Source organism: Scomber japonicus, chromosome 17, assembly GCF_027409825.1.
Source record: "Scomber japonicus isolate fScoJap1 chromosome 17, fScoJap1.pri, whole genome shotgun sequence".
NCBI lineage: Eukaryota > Metazoa > Chordata > Actinopteri > Scombriformes > Scombridae > Scomber > Scomber japonicus.
In genome coordinates this window covers 15837153-15854340 of record NC_070594.1, presented here as the reverse complement: position 1 = coordinate 15854340, position 17188 = coordinate 15837153, and the positions used below count along the sequence as shown (strand labels likewise).

The 17188-nt window shown below is 39.7% G+C and overlaps 1 protein-coding gene across 1 annotated transcript in view; it reads left to right on the top strand.

Moving 5' to 3' along the window:
- The first annotated feature begins 5146 nt into the window (after window positions 1-5146).
- itsn2a (intersectin 2a) overlaps window positions 5147-17188 on the top strand; it is a 34650-nt gene continuing 22608 nt past the window's right edge. Inside the window, exons 1-4 of the mRNA XM_053336554.1 lie at window positions 5147-5185; window positions 11997-12073; window positions 16887-16979; window positions 17105-17168. Of these exons, the coding sequence (XP_053192529.1) occupies window positions 12067-12073; window positions 16887-16979; window positions 17105-17168 (164 nt within the window). The 5' untranslated portion in view covers window positions 5147-5185; window positions 11997-12066. The remainder of the gene's footprint in view (window positions 5186-11996; window positions 12074-16886; window positions 16980-17104; window positions 17169-17188) is intronic.

Sequence of the window (17188 nt, the reverse complement as noted above, 5' to 3'; positions counted from 1 at the left end):
GGGAGTCACCCTGACAAAACAGAGCCATGTGCAGGTGAAGAACAACCACAGACTCCAAGAAATATAACACACAAAAGCAATGTGGAACAAGAGCAAACAGAGAACAACATGTGGAAGTTGCGTGCTAACCGCATGAAACAAATTCTCGCCACTCTCGACCGTTCTTTCTGCCGGTCCAAGCTAGTCGGCCTGGAGTTCAATGTTGGATTTGGCCCAAAACAAAGCCTCAGTGTCGATTTGGCTAAATCGGTTCTGCTTGAAGTTGCTACATTTGCCTTGTCAATGAATTCATCCCAACAAGATTTCATCATGGAGATTCTTGAGTACAACTTTGACCTCGATCTCCAGAGTGAAGATCTTAGGAATACTTTTGAGCATGAAATTATGACTGCAGTAAGACAGCTGAAAATTTGTGAAGATGCCGTCAGATTCTCAAAAGAGGTCTTTGAACTTCCTGTGTTGCCATTTACAAAGGCACATCAGAGAACAGGCAGTGTCAATCTTGACCCCAGCAGTATATCAGGGATAGACTGTGACCTTCCAAATTCACATGCTGAAACTAAAGAGCATATTTCACAGCAAAGTGAGAACCATCATCCCTTTTGCAAGGAAATAGGTCTGAGGCTATACATGAACAACCATGCACCAACTGAAAAACTGGACATAAGAAAACTGACCAAAGGAGCTATGACTGAAGTGACAAACTTTGCAGAACAGTTGTGTGGTACATTTGAGCAGATATGTCTTGATATCCTCAGACATAACTTTGATTGTGATTCCCAAAGTGGAGATTCTGACCTTGCTAGAGATTTCCTTGTGCAAATTTCGCTTGCAAAGGATCGGATGAATATGTCAAATTGTGTAAAGAGAAGGCAATGGAGACGCCTTAAAACAGATTTATCAGTAGGTGCGAAACTGGATTGCCAGGACAACCCCAGTTTAGATGGATATACTACTGGATCTTCCAAGCTGCCAGCCACAGACCGAAATGTAGGCAGTTCTATTGACATTGATCAACAAAGTGAAGATAATAAATATCTGTGGAAATTGCGTGCTAATCATGTCAAGCGCATTTTCTCTATGCCTCACGAAGAACACTGCCCACTGTATTCTTTCTCAAGATGCAAGAAATTAGGCATGGATTTCAATTTGGGATCTGGAGTAAAACAAAATCTTGATCCAAATTTACTGACCAATGGTGTCATGGTTGAAGTTTACACCTTTGCTACAGCACTGCAGTCAGCCCAAAAGCATTTCATGACAGATATACTGGAGTATAATTTTAATCTTAATCTGAAGAATGAGCAGCACCGTGTCACCTTTGCACAGAAAACGCATAGAAAGATCAGAGTATTGAATTCAAGTAGAAAACCTAGTGTCTTTCGAATGAAAATGCCCTTTGAACTCCCTGACTTGAGGTCCATAGAAGAGTCAGATTATGCACAAACTACACTGTGCCCTAAATGCTACCAAGACAGCAACCATAAGCTTCATCAGGATGAATCTGGTCCCGATCACATGAATCATCCTCATCAAAATACAATGACTGACACCGTGTCTGCGAGTGCTAACTGTTCGGGACAGAAGCTTTCAAATGATCCATCCCCCACATCCCCTACGATAGAGGAAACAATCACGCAGAGTTACCCTAGCTGTAAGAAAATTGGTTTAAGCCTGTGTGTGAACAAGGACCAGCCAAAGAACAAGCTGAGCACTCATGTACTGACACTGGGGATTATGAATGAAGTGACTAACTTTGCCCAAACCTTGTGTGGGATGTCAAAATATAAGATCATTAATGAGGTCCTTGAACACAATTTCAACTTTGTCTTCCAGAGCAGAGACTTTTTTCCTGCTCAGCAGTTCTACAAAATGATGGCAAAAAATGACAAAGGGCTTGCTTGGTTCAGTGAAGTTTTTGTCATTCGGCCATGTCCTCACAGAGACCCTGGAGATGTAAGTAAACTAAAAGAGGTATCTGCCGTGCCGAAAATGGAAAGAAAGGAAACAACCAAAAAAAGAAGGCTTGCACTGCAAACAAAGAAGGCAAGAGCCACATTACCAAGTGAAAATGTGCATGTTGTAAGAACAAAGGAACATGTCTGGGAGAGAAGCAGCTTTCCAGTTTGCACACAAGTAGGTCTGGACCTAGATGTGACATCAAAATCAGGGGACAAAGAAAAACTGGACTTGAAGCTATTGACCAGAGCTGTAGTGTATGAAATACATAAATTTGCTCGTAGGAAAGCACAACACTATTTCCCACGCACTGTGTTTGACATCCTTGACTACAACTTTGATCTTAGCTCACAACATTACAGGCGCTGGGCATTTTCCAAATCTACTGCATCCAAAATCAAAACCATGATCAAACAATATAAGAGAAGTCTGGACAGAGCACATGAGATCTTTGAATTACCATTTGTGTTTGACTCCAAAGCTTCACAAAGCTTCATAGAAGAGAGACACAACAAGGAAAACACTTCCCTGGAAGAACCAGCCAAGAAAACAAATGAACAGGGTAGATTTGTGAGGCGAATGAGATACTGTCCAGACATCAATCACATCCGTTTTCTCGATAATTTCAAAATTGAGGAACCATGGCTTGATAATGAGGACACGAAATCCCTAATAGATTCCCAGGCTATAACGCAGATGAATGGGAGTACAGTGAGTGCAGGTTGCGATAGTCATGTCCAAGGAAATACTCCGATTATAGCAGAGGAATATGATTCACATGATGGCAGTATGCAACCAGAACCAAACACTGAGCAAGAACATCATCCACATTTCGAAGCAGAGTCAAACACTGGGGATTTACAGTATTTAGTCCTAAGCGATCCTGCAGAGTCCTCTGGAAATACTTCAACTGTATGTCCAAATGCTGAAAGCAATATCAATACAGAATTGGACACTGAGGATGTCCAATATTACATCCTGACTGAGCAAGAAGGATCTGAAGAATACACTATGCTAGCTGTATGTCCAGACACCGAGGGTAGCTTCAAATTACAATCGGAGACTGAGGATGTTGAGTATTTAGTCACAGTTGAAGAAGAAGGATCCCAAGAATACACTGTATTAACCTCATATCAGGACACGGAGGATGCATTAATTGTAGAAGAGCAAGAAAATGTGCCAGCTGACTCGTACATTCAATTGTTGGTGTCTGATTTACTTCAAGGAGTCGCACCATACACAGAAAGTGAAGTGGGCATTGAACAGGAATGAGGCGATTCAATTCCTGGTTTTGTATTGTATTTTTATATGTGCCTTTTCTGACCTAATTTTTGGTCAGCATGTGTATTTTTTTTTATGTTTTTGAACAACAGATTAGAGACCATGATAATGAACAGGATTTGTTTATCATGACTTTTTGAGCCTGTTATGATAAATGACCGTTAGAGTATGTTAATTATGTTAATACACTGGATACACATTTTATAATGAAAATGACTTGGATCTTGATGGTCTACTATATTGTTCCCTGCTGCTTTAATACATTTTATATAAAGTTTTGAAAGCATCTTGTCTCCTTCTGTGTGTTCTGTTCAAATTATATTACAAGGCAAGGGGGTTAATGGGTTAATGTCAGCTCATTAGGATGGAAGTACAGCATTAAATACTACACTAATACGACATAACTTGCTTGATAACATTGGCGTTAGGTAAAGTATTTGTATATTTTAAAAGGTTTTCTTACATGTAAAATATGTTACTACTGCACATTTTTCCACTCAGTGAAACCTTAATAACTTTAATATGTGAAGCAGCTGGTGGGTCATTATTTTCTGACAAGTGAAGTACAGATAAATATCACTGATCTTTTTGATTGACACATCAGAGTTTTGACACCAAATATATGACCTCAAATTGACAGTACAGCTATGACAGTAACTGGTACATGTAATACCTTAAATGGGCTGATGGTGGTGCTTGAGACCAAACTCCTCAAACCTCATAAACTGGGAAATGCAATTAACTACAGATAAGTGCATCCCAGAGGAATTCAGTCATCTCATAGACCAGATAAGGAAAAAACGAAAATGATACAAAGCTGTCTCAACAGGATTACATGAACTCAATGCAGGATTTGATTTAAAAGTCATGTTTAACTTAAGTTCTTGGTGTACATAAGTGCACCCTAGTAATTAATGTGAATAAAAGATCTATCAGGTCTAACAGAATGTGGCTGTTACCTGCCTGACAGCTGCATTAAAAACCAACAAACATCCAGAGACCTACAGTCAACTGGGTTTGCCTTCACAATAAAAGCCTTTAAGTGGTAATGCATACAGACTATATTTAGCGTTACTGTGCGACATGATAGTCTAAAATTCTGAGTTGACAATCTTTTTTGTGCATGTTAAAAAATAAAGAATTGTTTAAAAAAATGATTAAAAATTAAATATGCTGTGCACTGAGATTCCCCTGTGCTTTAAAAACATTTGGAGCAATGTAGGCTGGAAGCTGCGAACCTACATCATACCAAATTATACTAAGATATCTCTACGAAAAAAATAGATCATAATCCTTAAAAGTAAATGACAAAGGAAAGTAAATGAGGAATTAATATATAATTCCCCATTCCTAAAGATATCTAAAGTAAACGCTATAATGGGGAAATGAACAGTGATTTTTTTAAGGATGTTTTTTAGGTAAATAAATATGATAAATGGTTGAAAATAGGCAAGTGTGAATTCCACTCTGCAGTGCCTCTGTCTATAAATGAATTACATAAATGGAACATAATGGAAGATAAAGATGCTCAGACTGGGGTAAAGTATGTATGTTAAACTGAATTACAGTGTATGTTATTAATTAAGTTTTGGGTTTATGTTTTTTTTTTATTTGTTTTTTTGCCAGGTTTTGAAAGACCTCTACAGTAGTTTAGGCCTATTATTGAGCTTCCAAAACACCTTCCAAATAATATATTGAAGAAATAAAACCAAAACTCAATAAGGAAAGTGTTCAACTACAAATGTACATATGAACATCTTAAGAGGTTTATTTTGACAAACATGACCGGATATTATATGTGTAATTGCGTATACCTTGACCATTGAGTGAAGACGCCCATATCCGGTCCACACACCCTCCCAGGCTGCCGGATCGGTTCCTCCCTCTTCAGCAGCCTGATTGCCATCCTGGATGTCGGATCACCGCCGCTTTTCTACTGCAACAGGTAAATGAGAAGAAATGATTGCCATATTTAACATGACAAGAAGAAGTAGTTCCACACGCTGGACAATGCCATTGTTGACCTTGTGTTGATGTATTTTTTTGTTTTTGGGTTTTTTTTTAAATACCTTTTCTTGTAAGGTAAGTGGGATGTCCTGCTCATTAAAGCCTAACGTTACACATGAAAGGCAAGGCAATGTAACGATAGCGTATATTGTGGCTCTGATCACAATGCTGCATCACATCTGGCATTATTTCTACCTTTAAAATACTTGAATTTCTAAAATCCTGTCACTAAACCTTTTGTAAGAGCTATTGCCTGCGGTTTTAGATCAAGCTTTAAAAAACAGCTTCTTCAGACCATATGGGCTAAATAAAATGCGTTTTAACAACTACCTTATCTGACATTAAATGATACGTTTATTTTATAGGCCTATATTCAAGTTGCCAAAAAAAAGGCTGTCTGGTTTATTTGCCTATATGCTGTCAATGACATACGCTCTATTCCCACTGTCACTGTCATATGTCTTGAATGCACGGTAGGCAGCCTATAGTACAATGAATGCTGAATATAAGATTATTATTTTTTTTTTAATCATTTATTTTAGAGCCATTGCAATCATGGTGTAATTAGAGATTTGCTCCCTAATAATATTACTCCAGAGATTAGTCATCCTTTCTCCCTAGAGTAAATGTACTATTCACAGAGTGGGTGTGTTCACTGGAAATGACACAACACTCTTAACTAATCTCATGGCGATGCTTATCTTGGTGGAAAAAATCACTATGATGTTTCTGTAGAGCTGTCTATGGGGGCCTAGTGAGGGTCTGTGGTGGCCAACACAGCACACAGTAGCCTTATATGTAGGATTATATTGAATTGAATCTAGCATGTAGTGCATATTCTAATTTTGGCTTGCTATTTGTTTAAGACTATTTGTTTAAACAGTGACAGTGTGAGCTGTTGTTTGAAGCCTGTCAGGTGTGTTTGTTATCCCACTGTCTCCATTTTTAAAGCCACTGACTTGGAAAGCTGTTCTCAGGTTTCTACATTGTTTAACATCAGTATACTTTTCCAGAGATGATAGGGGCGCATTAGCAGTTTATGCATGCTAGTGTTCATTTACTGCAGTATAGACTAATTATAGAGATTGCTTTGTGTGTGTGTGTGTGTGTGTGTGTGTGTGTGTGTATGTGTGTGTGCGTGTTTTGCTGCTCTCAGTGAAAACAGAAAGGGGCAGCTTTCTTTGCTGAAGTGGCAAAGTCCGTCTAAACTGCAGTTCCGATGACATCTGGCACCATCCCAGCAGGGACTGTTGCATATCCACCTGCCAAGAAACAAAGCATTGCATAACACACACATGGACACACATACACATATACACGGTTAGACGTTCATTGTTGTCATAAAAGGGGGCATAAATGGTCATTCAGGCTGATCATAAAACAGTCAGATGATCTAGGTCAGTTTGTGTTGAAGTGTTTTGGGTAGGTAGTGCAAAGGAAGTAAAATAGGATTTAGTGAATCATTGCTGGATCTGACCTGTAAATGTATCAGGAGGATAAATATAAAAATGACTCCTCTTAGTGAAAGTGTCCCTGATATTCACCTGCAGCACAACACTGTGTGTGTGTGTGTGTGTGTGTGTGTGTGTGTGTGTGTGTGTGTGTGTGTGTGTGTGTGTGTGTGTGTGTGTGTGTGTGTGTGTGTCTTTGTATCTGTGCTCTTGTCAATAGGGAGAAAACACACACACACACCCACCCACACACACACACACACACACACACACTAGCCTCTTTCTTCCTCAGTCTAGGCAAAGCTTCCTGGGTTGTTTCTGCTAGAACAGGGTCGCCCTCTGTGTGAGGAGTGTGTGTTAGACACACTCATGCACACAGGCCGACACATTGATACGTACATCCGACTGGTCCAGCGTGGCGCACACAGGTGTCAATCAGCATGCAGAGCAGAGTCAAAGGTTCTTTGATTCATTTTCTCTCATTGCAGTGGATCAGCAAACCACTGGCCCTTAAATTGAATCACACTGTTCTCAAAACCAAAAACACTCCAAGCGTTAACATTTTTAAACATCAATATACCATCAAGGCTGAAAGGAGAAGAATATCTGTCCTACTTTCTGGGCTCGGGCTACCGCCACTGCAACCTGAACCCACATAAAGGGTGGATGAAAATGAATGTAGGGATGTATATATTTTTAGACCAATTCTGATAGCCATTATCACAAAATACACACTAAAACTGAACTGAACTGAACTGGAAATAACAAGTCTACAAAATGATCCCACCTCTACTATAATTGTCATAGATACACCTCAACTATCATCAAGTGCATGGCTGGAATAACCTGTTTTTGGGCCCCTGGGCAAAGGGCTTCTATTGACCACCCACCCTTTGTCTATTGTTAATACACCATGTAGTCTCCATGTTCTCAGTGCACACAGCGGACTATGTCTGTAAAGACTGTCACTTATTCAAGGACAACTTGACTGGACATCTACAGCCAAGTCCAGCTGCCCCCCCATTCATCCCTCCCTGGGAACACAGCAGACTACACATGCTACCTGGTTAGAGACTTTCTAAGTGATAAAAGGTCTTTAAATCTAGATTTGGACACATTGCTCCTTTAAAAGATGGGCTGGAAGATTTGCAGTCAAATTTATGTTCCAACCAGTTATTCAATGCAGTTAACAATTAATCAATTGTGCTCCAGTTTTTTTTTTTTACCCCAAGTATGAAACTTAGGTCATGTGATAACAGGTTGTGAGCTCAGGAAAAAGCTTGTTAGGGGATCTTCAGTTAAGATTATAGATAGTTATCAACATGATTGCATGTCTGAGTACAATAATATAGGGCACAATTTATTTTTCCAGTTCCTACATGACATTCGTGCATTCTTGCATGAGATTTGTTCAAAGTATTTTTTCATAAGTTTGCCAAGGGCTTAATATGGCTTTAAAACATCACTGTGAGCCATCCACATTATGAAATGCTTCCAATATCTCTGTGCAACATAAAATCAATCACATCAACAAGGTCCAAGCTACAAGTCAAATTTAATCAAAAATACCTAATATTATTTCAGATGTTGTCAAGTCCTTTTATGCACTCAAGGGGTAGTTAGGAATGACAAGAACATTTAGGGAAACTTTTTGTTGTGAGCCAAAGAAGGTGCAGTCAGTGTTGATATAGAGAGCCATCTTTGCCTTCTGTTGATTCTGTGCTGTTTTAATCCAGGATATGTGTTGTTTGAACAGAGGAGGCTCTTAAACACAACCAATAGGAGATACCTATCTTGTATTTGAAGTCACATATACACCTCAGGGTAGAAGAATGTTTGTGTATGAGGGTGGATGCAAGTGTGCTAAATAGGCATACACATGCAATAGCTATATAAACACAACACACACCTGTACAGCTCAGAAGGCTATTAAGACAAAGCTTCTGTTTGAACTTGATTTGCACTGTAAAAGAATAGTACAGCCAATAATGCATTTTGTTGTCATTATATACTTGCACTCATACCAGTTGAAACACTGAAGCTTTAATATACAGTATAGCATACATCACGCTACCCACACGGCTTAACTGGAGCCCTGTGGATATATCTCTTTGGAGGATTGAAATATTGTAGGCGGAAAAGTCTCTCAGGGTGATGACACTGAAGAAATTTGGTTGCACCAACACTGCATACATTTAATCTTATGTTATAATATATAGTTATAATGTCAGTGTTGAGTAATGTAGTATTTACACCCAGTGACTTCCAGGTGTAGAGGTCCTGACAATAGCCTACTAACGTTGGCTACTAATAGCGATATTATATTTTAGGGTGTAAAAAAGAAAATGATATACAACAATATAACACTTGACACACCGCTGTTTAATCATGTTGAGGACTGGGAGGATGATATTACATTTGACAAAAATAACACAATGTAGTTCAGTTCACAAAATGACCCACCTTAATAATGTTAGCTAGGATCATCTGATACTTTCCAGTCATAATAAACTGCATGAATACAACAAACTCACACAACACAACATGCATGTTTTGTACCCAGACTTACAAAAGTTTAATGTATCATTTGCTTCACTAAAACTGTATTTTTTACAAAGTATGTAAAGTTACAACATATGATAGTGCAGTGATCCTGGTGACACAGTTGATATCTTTTAATTAGACTGTTACCCCTTTTCCACCGAGCTGGAGCTGGAGCTGGTTCGGAGCCAGAGCCTAACTAAGCACCGGTTCTTTGCTTTTCCACCGCCAAAGCTCCAGCCCCGATCCTCAGAACAGGAGCCAGAGCAAGCACCAACTATTTGCTGGTCTAAAGCTATAACCGATTACGTCAGCAGACTGGGGGCGGGGCTAACGTTTATTAGCCGGCTAGTGGGGCTAACGTTTATTAGCCGGCTAGCGGGGCTAACGTTTATTAGCAGACTAGCGGGGTTAACGTTCATTAGCTGACTAGCGTGGCATTTACAGAGGGTTAAATGCCACACTTATTCAGCAACTGATTTACAAACTACTAATGTCCTCACTAACAAATGGATATCTTAACTTTTTATTAACTTAACTATTGTTGCAACCCAATTTAAAAAACACTTGTAACTAATAAGAACTTAGGGAGGACATTACGAGCACTCTGTAGGCTTCACAGGTGGTACAACCCACTCCTTTTATTGAGTTGTGTGTTTGAAAGGTCAGGACTTTTGATTTCCTACTACTTTCTAAAAAAAAAAGGGAAAGAAATCATTGCTTTACATCAGAAACCCTGATTAAAGGATCTAAAACCATAATGCAGTGACAAATGTGGATGACCACACACACAGTAAATGGTATTGCTTTAATATAATTAACATATTGTTTGTAACTGCTTCCTTTGTATCATGTTGTCTCCACATTGTTGTTTCTTTGATGTCATTCATATTTGCTAGTGTACTGTATTGTTTATTGCTCATGCTGTGCGTCACCTTGCACCAGTGCATGTATTGAAGTGTATGCAGAGGCACACACCACAGTGAGCGGTTCATTGCTCTTAAGTAATTGGCAATGTCGGCATGTGCAGAGAATGATTTATACTACAACAACCACAGTCTCCCCTTCAGGAATTCACACGAAAAGAAGGAAGCCAGTGATGGAGGAATAGTGTTACAAGAGCAGAAGGAGAGGGCGGGATGAAGGGAATTGGGTGGGAGTCACATGCAAGAGGATGCATGTTCGAGTGAGGGATGAATAAGAAATAGGGGAGCTGAAATGGAAAAGATAGTGCAGAGTGAAGTGGGGGAATAAAGAGTGTGAAGGGATGATTTGGCCAAAGCAGAGAGGAGATTGCTCCGACCTGACAGAAATCACAGTGGAGGAGAAACCTTGCTTGTTAGCTATAGGCAAGTTGATACTATAGATGGATGAAACAAGGGGAAATAAGTCTGAGTAAAGGGGTCTAATAAAATCTGAAGATCAGGATTGCAGGGAGAGGAAATTGGGCTCAAATTGAAAAGGAGGGAGAGTGCCTCTATTAAGAAAAGTATAGCTTCAATTTGAAGTTTGGGGGGGGATACACAGACAAAGCATTTGAACTGAAAAAAATATCATGAGAAAAGAAAGGGATAGGCTGCAAGAAAACATGGACCCTCCACCACCTGCAGAGTTTTTTTTATGTGTCAGGGCTTGCCACACTGCTGAAAAATGACTGCCCATTCATGTTAAGCTCATTTTCCAATTTAAGAATATTGCCTGCATGGGGCTCATCTGTCCCTTCCACCTCCTGGGAGACTGCCACATATCCCACAGAGAAATCTCATCAGGTGGCTCCCTGCCTATTGGCCACAGTGGATTGCAGACTGCACTCAATGCACCCATACGTCTTTATTTTCTGTGTGAATATTGTATTTACTGTATTTAACTTTATTATAAATGCCCTTGGCGACACATTCTCATCTTACAACTTTTTATCCCACCATTATCCCTACTTATCTTTCTATTCCTGATGAGGCAAATATTCTTTATTTCTTTTTAGGATGGAGGTGGCGGGTTGTTTGCCTTTATTTGGCAAACAAATAAAGAGAATAAGACACATCCTTTCCAATATATATTTCTAATATATCCAGAAGATAAATATGAATGTTCTTGGTAAGACAAATGTTTATATTTCTAGCAATCCAAGTAGATATCTTCCAAAAAGACACATTTAGGTTCCAATTAAGAGAGATAAAGCCAAATTGGACTGTAATTGCGCAGGAAGCCAAATGTCAAAGAGAAAATTAGCCTTGGAGTAATAAAGATACTACATTAAGATTTGCAAAAAAAACTGCTACTGTCTGTGATCTGAGAGCAGACAGTGATAAATGCTGCCTCCTTCCTAGACCACCATCATTTTTTTTTCCCTCCACTGTATCCCTCAACTGTCGCTCCCCTTGCCTCCCTGTTGGCATTGTGTCTGCCCCTGCTCTTGCTTCAATTCTCCTCATCCTCCTCTCTCTCTCTCTCTCTCTCTCTCTCTCTCTCTCTCTCTCTCTCTGTCATTTTGTCTCCCTCCTCTCTCTTTATTTCCCCTCCTCTGTCCCTCCCTCTCACTCTCATCCCTCAGTGTACTAGCTGTTCAGTGTGCCTCTCTTGCATTGTTAACAGGGAGATGAGAGATTTTTTTTTTCCCTCCTCTCACACGCATTTACATTCTGTCTATCCTCCTAGCGTGCTCGTCTTATATGTGCTTACACACACACACACTCCTCTGTGACACACACACACACACAATCACACTCGCAATCACAATCTTTCCCTCTCTCTCTGCAGATGTCTGTGAGCCAGCCAGCCAGCTGAGTAGAGGACTTCCCTCTCTTGCCCGTACTCTCCACCTGCAGCCATGAATGGTAAGAATACAGTTTTTGTCCTGGGTGTGCATACGTTAAGTGTGTGGTCATGACGTGTTTGTCAGCGGGAGGTGAATGCGCACCTTGGGGTCGGGTGGACAAAATGAACTTGAAGGGAAAAGATGGATGAGGAAGACAGCACAAAAAAAAAACCCAAGCAGACAGAAGAGGAGACAGAGCTGACCAACCTGCAGCTGTGTTGTGCCCTTTCTTTCAAACTCTCATCACCTACAGCCTTAGAACATTTTTGTCAGCGCGTGATTATGTTCTCATGTTTGAACTCCTTTTTGATGTGATGTGAGCCAAGACGAGACTTAAGAACCTCAGGATCATGTTAATGGGGTATTGATCTGGCACCGGAGTGAAGGATCAGACTTGAATTAAACCCATCTTTGATCCCATGACATTTTCCAATAAGTTATATAGTCAGCTGTAAAAAAAATATGTGGCTCAAATCTATTTTACAAAGTGAGCTTGAAGGAATATTAGATAATTACTTCTTTTAATTAATTTTATGCTAATCATGAGCTATTTTGGCATTAGTGTGTGAGTGTTGGTATACAGGGTGTGTATGTGGTTCTGTTTTGAAGGAGATGTGATGCATCTCATTTGTCCTTCATGTGGACAGAATTGCATGCGCGCGTGTGTGTGTGTGTGTGTGTGTGTGTGTGTGTGTGTGTGTGTGTGTGTGTTAATCCTCTTGTCTCCAGCCTTTGATCATAGTATAGTAGTTGCTGCTCCTTAATGCCCTCTGTGGGAAAAAAGATAGTGTTTGTTTCTCTGCACCAGATACATCTTGTCCACATGACTAATTCTGCATTATAACAAACTGCACAACTACTTTAGTCTCATCCAGTGGACACACACCCCCGAAAACAAGCAAACACAACATCAGTATGTGACAAGGTTCTCCATGGAAACATACTGTACCTTCATTAACACAGTGGGATCTGCAATGAGGCAACTGCTAAGTCATTTTGTCTGTAAATTTCCAAAACAGGTGTACACTATGCAACAGTCAGAGAGCAGAAGAGGTGTGTGTGTGTGTGTGTGTGTGTGTGTGTGTGTGTGTGTGTGTGTGTGTGTGTGTATGTGTGTGTGTGTGTGTTTGTGTGTGTGTGTAGACTGAAATGCTGCAACGTGCACAGACTGTTGATCCACTGTAGCTATCAGAAACATCAACTTGTCCTCCCCAGGTGAAGCGTTTGATATGTAAATAGTTGTGAGAGCAGTGATGTGGTGTCCCCCCCCCCCCCCCCGAAGACGCTGGTGCTGGGAGTGTGGAAATGTTGACTCCAGCGTCTCCTAAGGACTGCACAGCACCTAGACAACAGCACACAGGCTGACAAAGGGAAGTAAAGCCACACAAGGCTCTCTCTGTGTCACAGCTGCCGGAGAGATGAGCTGGGATACAGTTTGTTTAAATTCTGCACAGACGACGTTGCTATGGAAGCTATTCCACGAGCTTATATACTGTAGTTTGTTTGTTTTTTTTCTTTCTGTGGTTGGACTTTGTGTTATATTGTCTCAATATTGGCTGAAGGGTCCTTGTGTATTCGCTGAAGGGTTTGTGCTCTAGGTTGCTGTGCAAGAAGCTGTTTTATATGCTCCTCTTGGTATTGGAGTCCAGGTAGCAACCATGACAGTGCAGCTCAGGATGGATACATGCAGGTTAAGTTCTGATTCACACTAATGCCCTCCATGAGTCAAAATGACAGTAGAAAACTGGGAGGAAAATAACTAAGACATCAGACAATGATGCTGGCAGTTTGTAAAAGACAACAGAATCTAATTTGAAGCAATAGTTAGATATTTCTTGCTGAGAGTTAAAGAAGATTGACACCACGCACGCTCATGTCCACGACCAAACATGTTACTACATTTATTTCGGTTTTCATGTGGTTTTGGATGTGAGACACGATTCCTTAAGTTCTCGGGCCAATTTTGCAGTTCTTTGTCTGACGTCCTTTAAAGAAAGAGCAGCTCAAATAACCAATTTTAAAAACTCTAAAAGCTTCAAAAGACTCATTGTAATTCATTTTTACATGCTTCCACTTCTGAAACTTGGCACAGTGTTATCTTGTCTCACACTGAGGGGCCATATGTTTCTAACCCATGTGTCAAGCCACAGAAGACCCTGCTGGATTTTGCCATTGCTGTGTAAGAAGCTTTGCAGTGGCCCACTTATTCACAGAGCATTCAGCCCTCGCTCATACAGCCGCTGAATCCATTGACAGGCCTGTATATACTATGTAGCCATGCTAGTGACATGTCCCACTGGCCCTGTGCTGAATATCGCCTCCCTTTCTCACTTACAATAGCTTTTAAATGAGGTCTGTCAAAGCCAACGAGACAATGTGAAGAATACTCACATCTCTGCGCTAGATTAATTATTCCCCTTTTTATAGCTGCATTTTGCTGACAATGCCAAAACTAGGTCGGGGACTGCTGCAGCTGTTAACATTGGCTTTGTCAGGGAAAAATCATGTACCTGAACAGGTGTTATCATGGTGATTCAGGGTAGAGTGAGCTTGTTTAGATATTGAAACCAGCTCAAGGCGGTTGGCACGAATGCTTGCTAACAAACACACCTATCTCAGTAACCACTGGCAGTTTTTGATTGTATTTTCTTATATATTTAAGGAAAGTAGTTGAATCTTACTTGATTTTAATTCTATACTTGCTCCAGATTCATCTTCTGGCTACAGACAATGGACTGCTGTGCTGTAACTGGAGCTCAGTAATACATTGTGTCATTTCTCAGAGTGTGTGTAGTCGAGCAAGCGCTGATGGGGTGTTTGGGTTAGCGTTGGGGGAGGAAGTTCCATCATGGGCTGGGTGGCATTTCCTGAAGCTGGTGAATAAATTACAGCCTGGATACCAGCTATTATAAAGACATACACCCAAAATAGCCCAAAGAATTGTATTTTTTTCCAGTAATAATATTACCATATTACCATATTACAATAAAAACAGTAGGTTTTGCTCTTAGATATATGACTTCACACTTACTCTCTGAATCTTTTGCATCTAACAGAGATAAGGAGGGAAGACACCCGTTCATCTTCATGAAAAGCAATAACTTTTATATAGGACATGCTCTGTTGTTAACATCTTAGGGTTAGTGTTGTGTTTTAAGGTTTATCAGTGTGATACGCATACTGGATATGATATCATAAATTAAAGCAATTTGTACATGTTGTGCCAAAATGTACAAAGTCCTTTATTTTTTATTATACATACAGTAAATACATAACTTATTTCTTATGACTGCTCCTGTTCTATCCAAGGCATGGTCTCTAGTTAGATTTTTGACTGATGTTTTTGTTTTTGTGTTTTATTTCTTTTGGTAAATAATATATTTAGGAATGTGTTCATGGGAGTTTTGAGTCAAGATGATTACAACATTGAAGGAAATATTATCCACAAACTCAACATGTTGTTTTCTTTCTATGCTAAAAATCAATTTGAAAAAACCTCCGTAAACATTTAGTTTAGAGGTTTGTTTCCAATGTGATCTCTATGGTAACAGCCTCTGTCTGTCCCTGTCGAGCAGAGGAAGATGAGCTGGTTTGGAAGTGAGATACATAAGTGCTGATAGAAAATGTTTCCTCAGAGGTTTGTCAGTTGAATTTGTAACATTTGAAGTATCTACATACGTTTATTAACTGTTACATCAAACCTGTCTGTGTCTACTTTCTAATGGAGTTTATAGTAGATGCACTAATCCATCCCTCAACTACCCTTGTTCTCATTCTTCTTTTGTGCATCACTCTTCTTTTTGTTCTATTTAAGCTGTCAGGGCTCATTATCTGTCATTGTCTCTTTATCTAAAAACTCTCTCTTCCATTCAGTGACTGCCATATGGAAAGATTCATGTGTGCATCATGTCCACACAGTCAATCCTCTTCTTAAATAAATGGCTGTTTAATGAAAAAGAAATGAAGAAAACTTTGAGTATACCATGATCGTGTTATGATTTGATTAATTTCATGGATTTTCTTAATGATTAATTGATTTAGACATTTTTCTAAAGACAGCCTTATGAAATCTAGTAAGAAATGAGTTTTATACCCCTCACCCAGCACATTTGACTTAATATTTAATTCATGGCCAACCCTGAACTTACCTTGAGATATGCAAGAGTGAAAGAGGCTGACTGGACATTTTTATACATTAATCATTGTCAGGAGCTGGTTGAGAGAGGTTTCTTCTGAAGAGGGAAATCTCATTTGGGTTGGAGATTATGCCGATTCTTTGGATGGTGGAGTAAAAAGATATACTGAACTATACTATACTGAATTCTGTATTAGCATCTCTGCTGTTGAGACTCTCAAACTGTTGCTACGGTTGTGGCGTTGATGAGTGGAGAGCAGCCCACACATTACAGTTCAAATTGTTGAGCTCTCCTCATCTATGAAGTCATATCATCATATTTATGAATGTTTTGCTAGTATTACAAGAAGCAGGATCTCTTTTATGCATGTCCTTTACCATAGTTGTAGTAGCGAGTACTGTCAGCATTGTGTATAATCACAGTGTATAGCTTTTTTAGTGGTTTTATTTATATTTTCTGTTGTTGTGCTGTTTGTTTTAATGTCTGTTACATGGTAAAGATGAAATTTAAAAAAATATTTTTCACCTTCTAAACTATTTTTCTTCTAGATCAAATATTATTATCTCTTAATCTGATCTTATTTAGTTTTTGCCAGCGCTGCAGTCCCGTTTCAACAGTTTACTTTTGAAAACAACATGCTCTGAAAATGTTGTTTCACTGCCAATTTAATTAACTTCACACTTTGGTTTTGTCCAGGTGGAGCCAGTGTGTGGGCCATCACTCCGGAGGAGAGGGGGAAACACGACAAACAGTTTGACACCCTCGCCCCCGTCCTTGGCTATGTTTCAGGTAAGCTGTCATCATAACAAACAAACTGAATATGTGTTAATTATGTGCATCCGCTAGTGTCGTTAGTGATCCAGCTGTAGCATGTACCTGACTGGAAACATTTGTGTCCATCTGTCCATCTGCAGGAGAACAAGCCAGGAAATTCTTCCTCCAGTCTGGCCTGCCTCCCTCTGTCCTGGCTGAGATCTGGTAAATACAAACAACTTTGT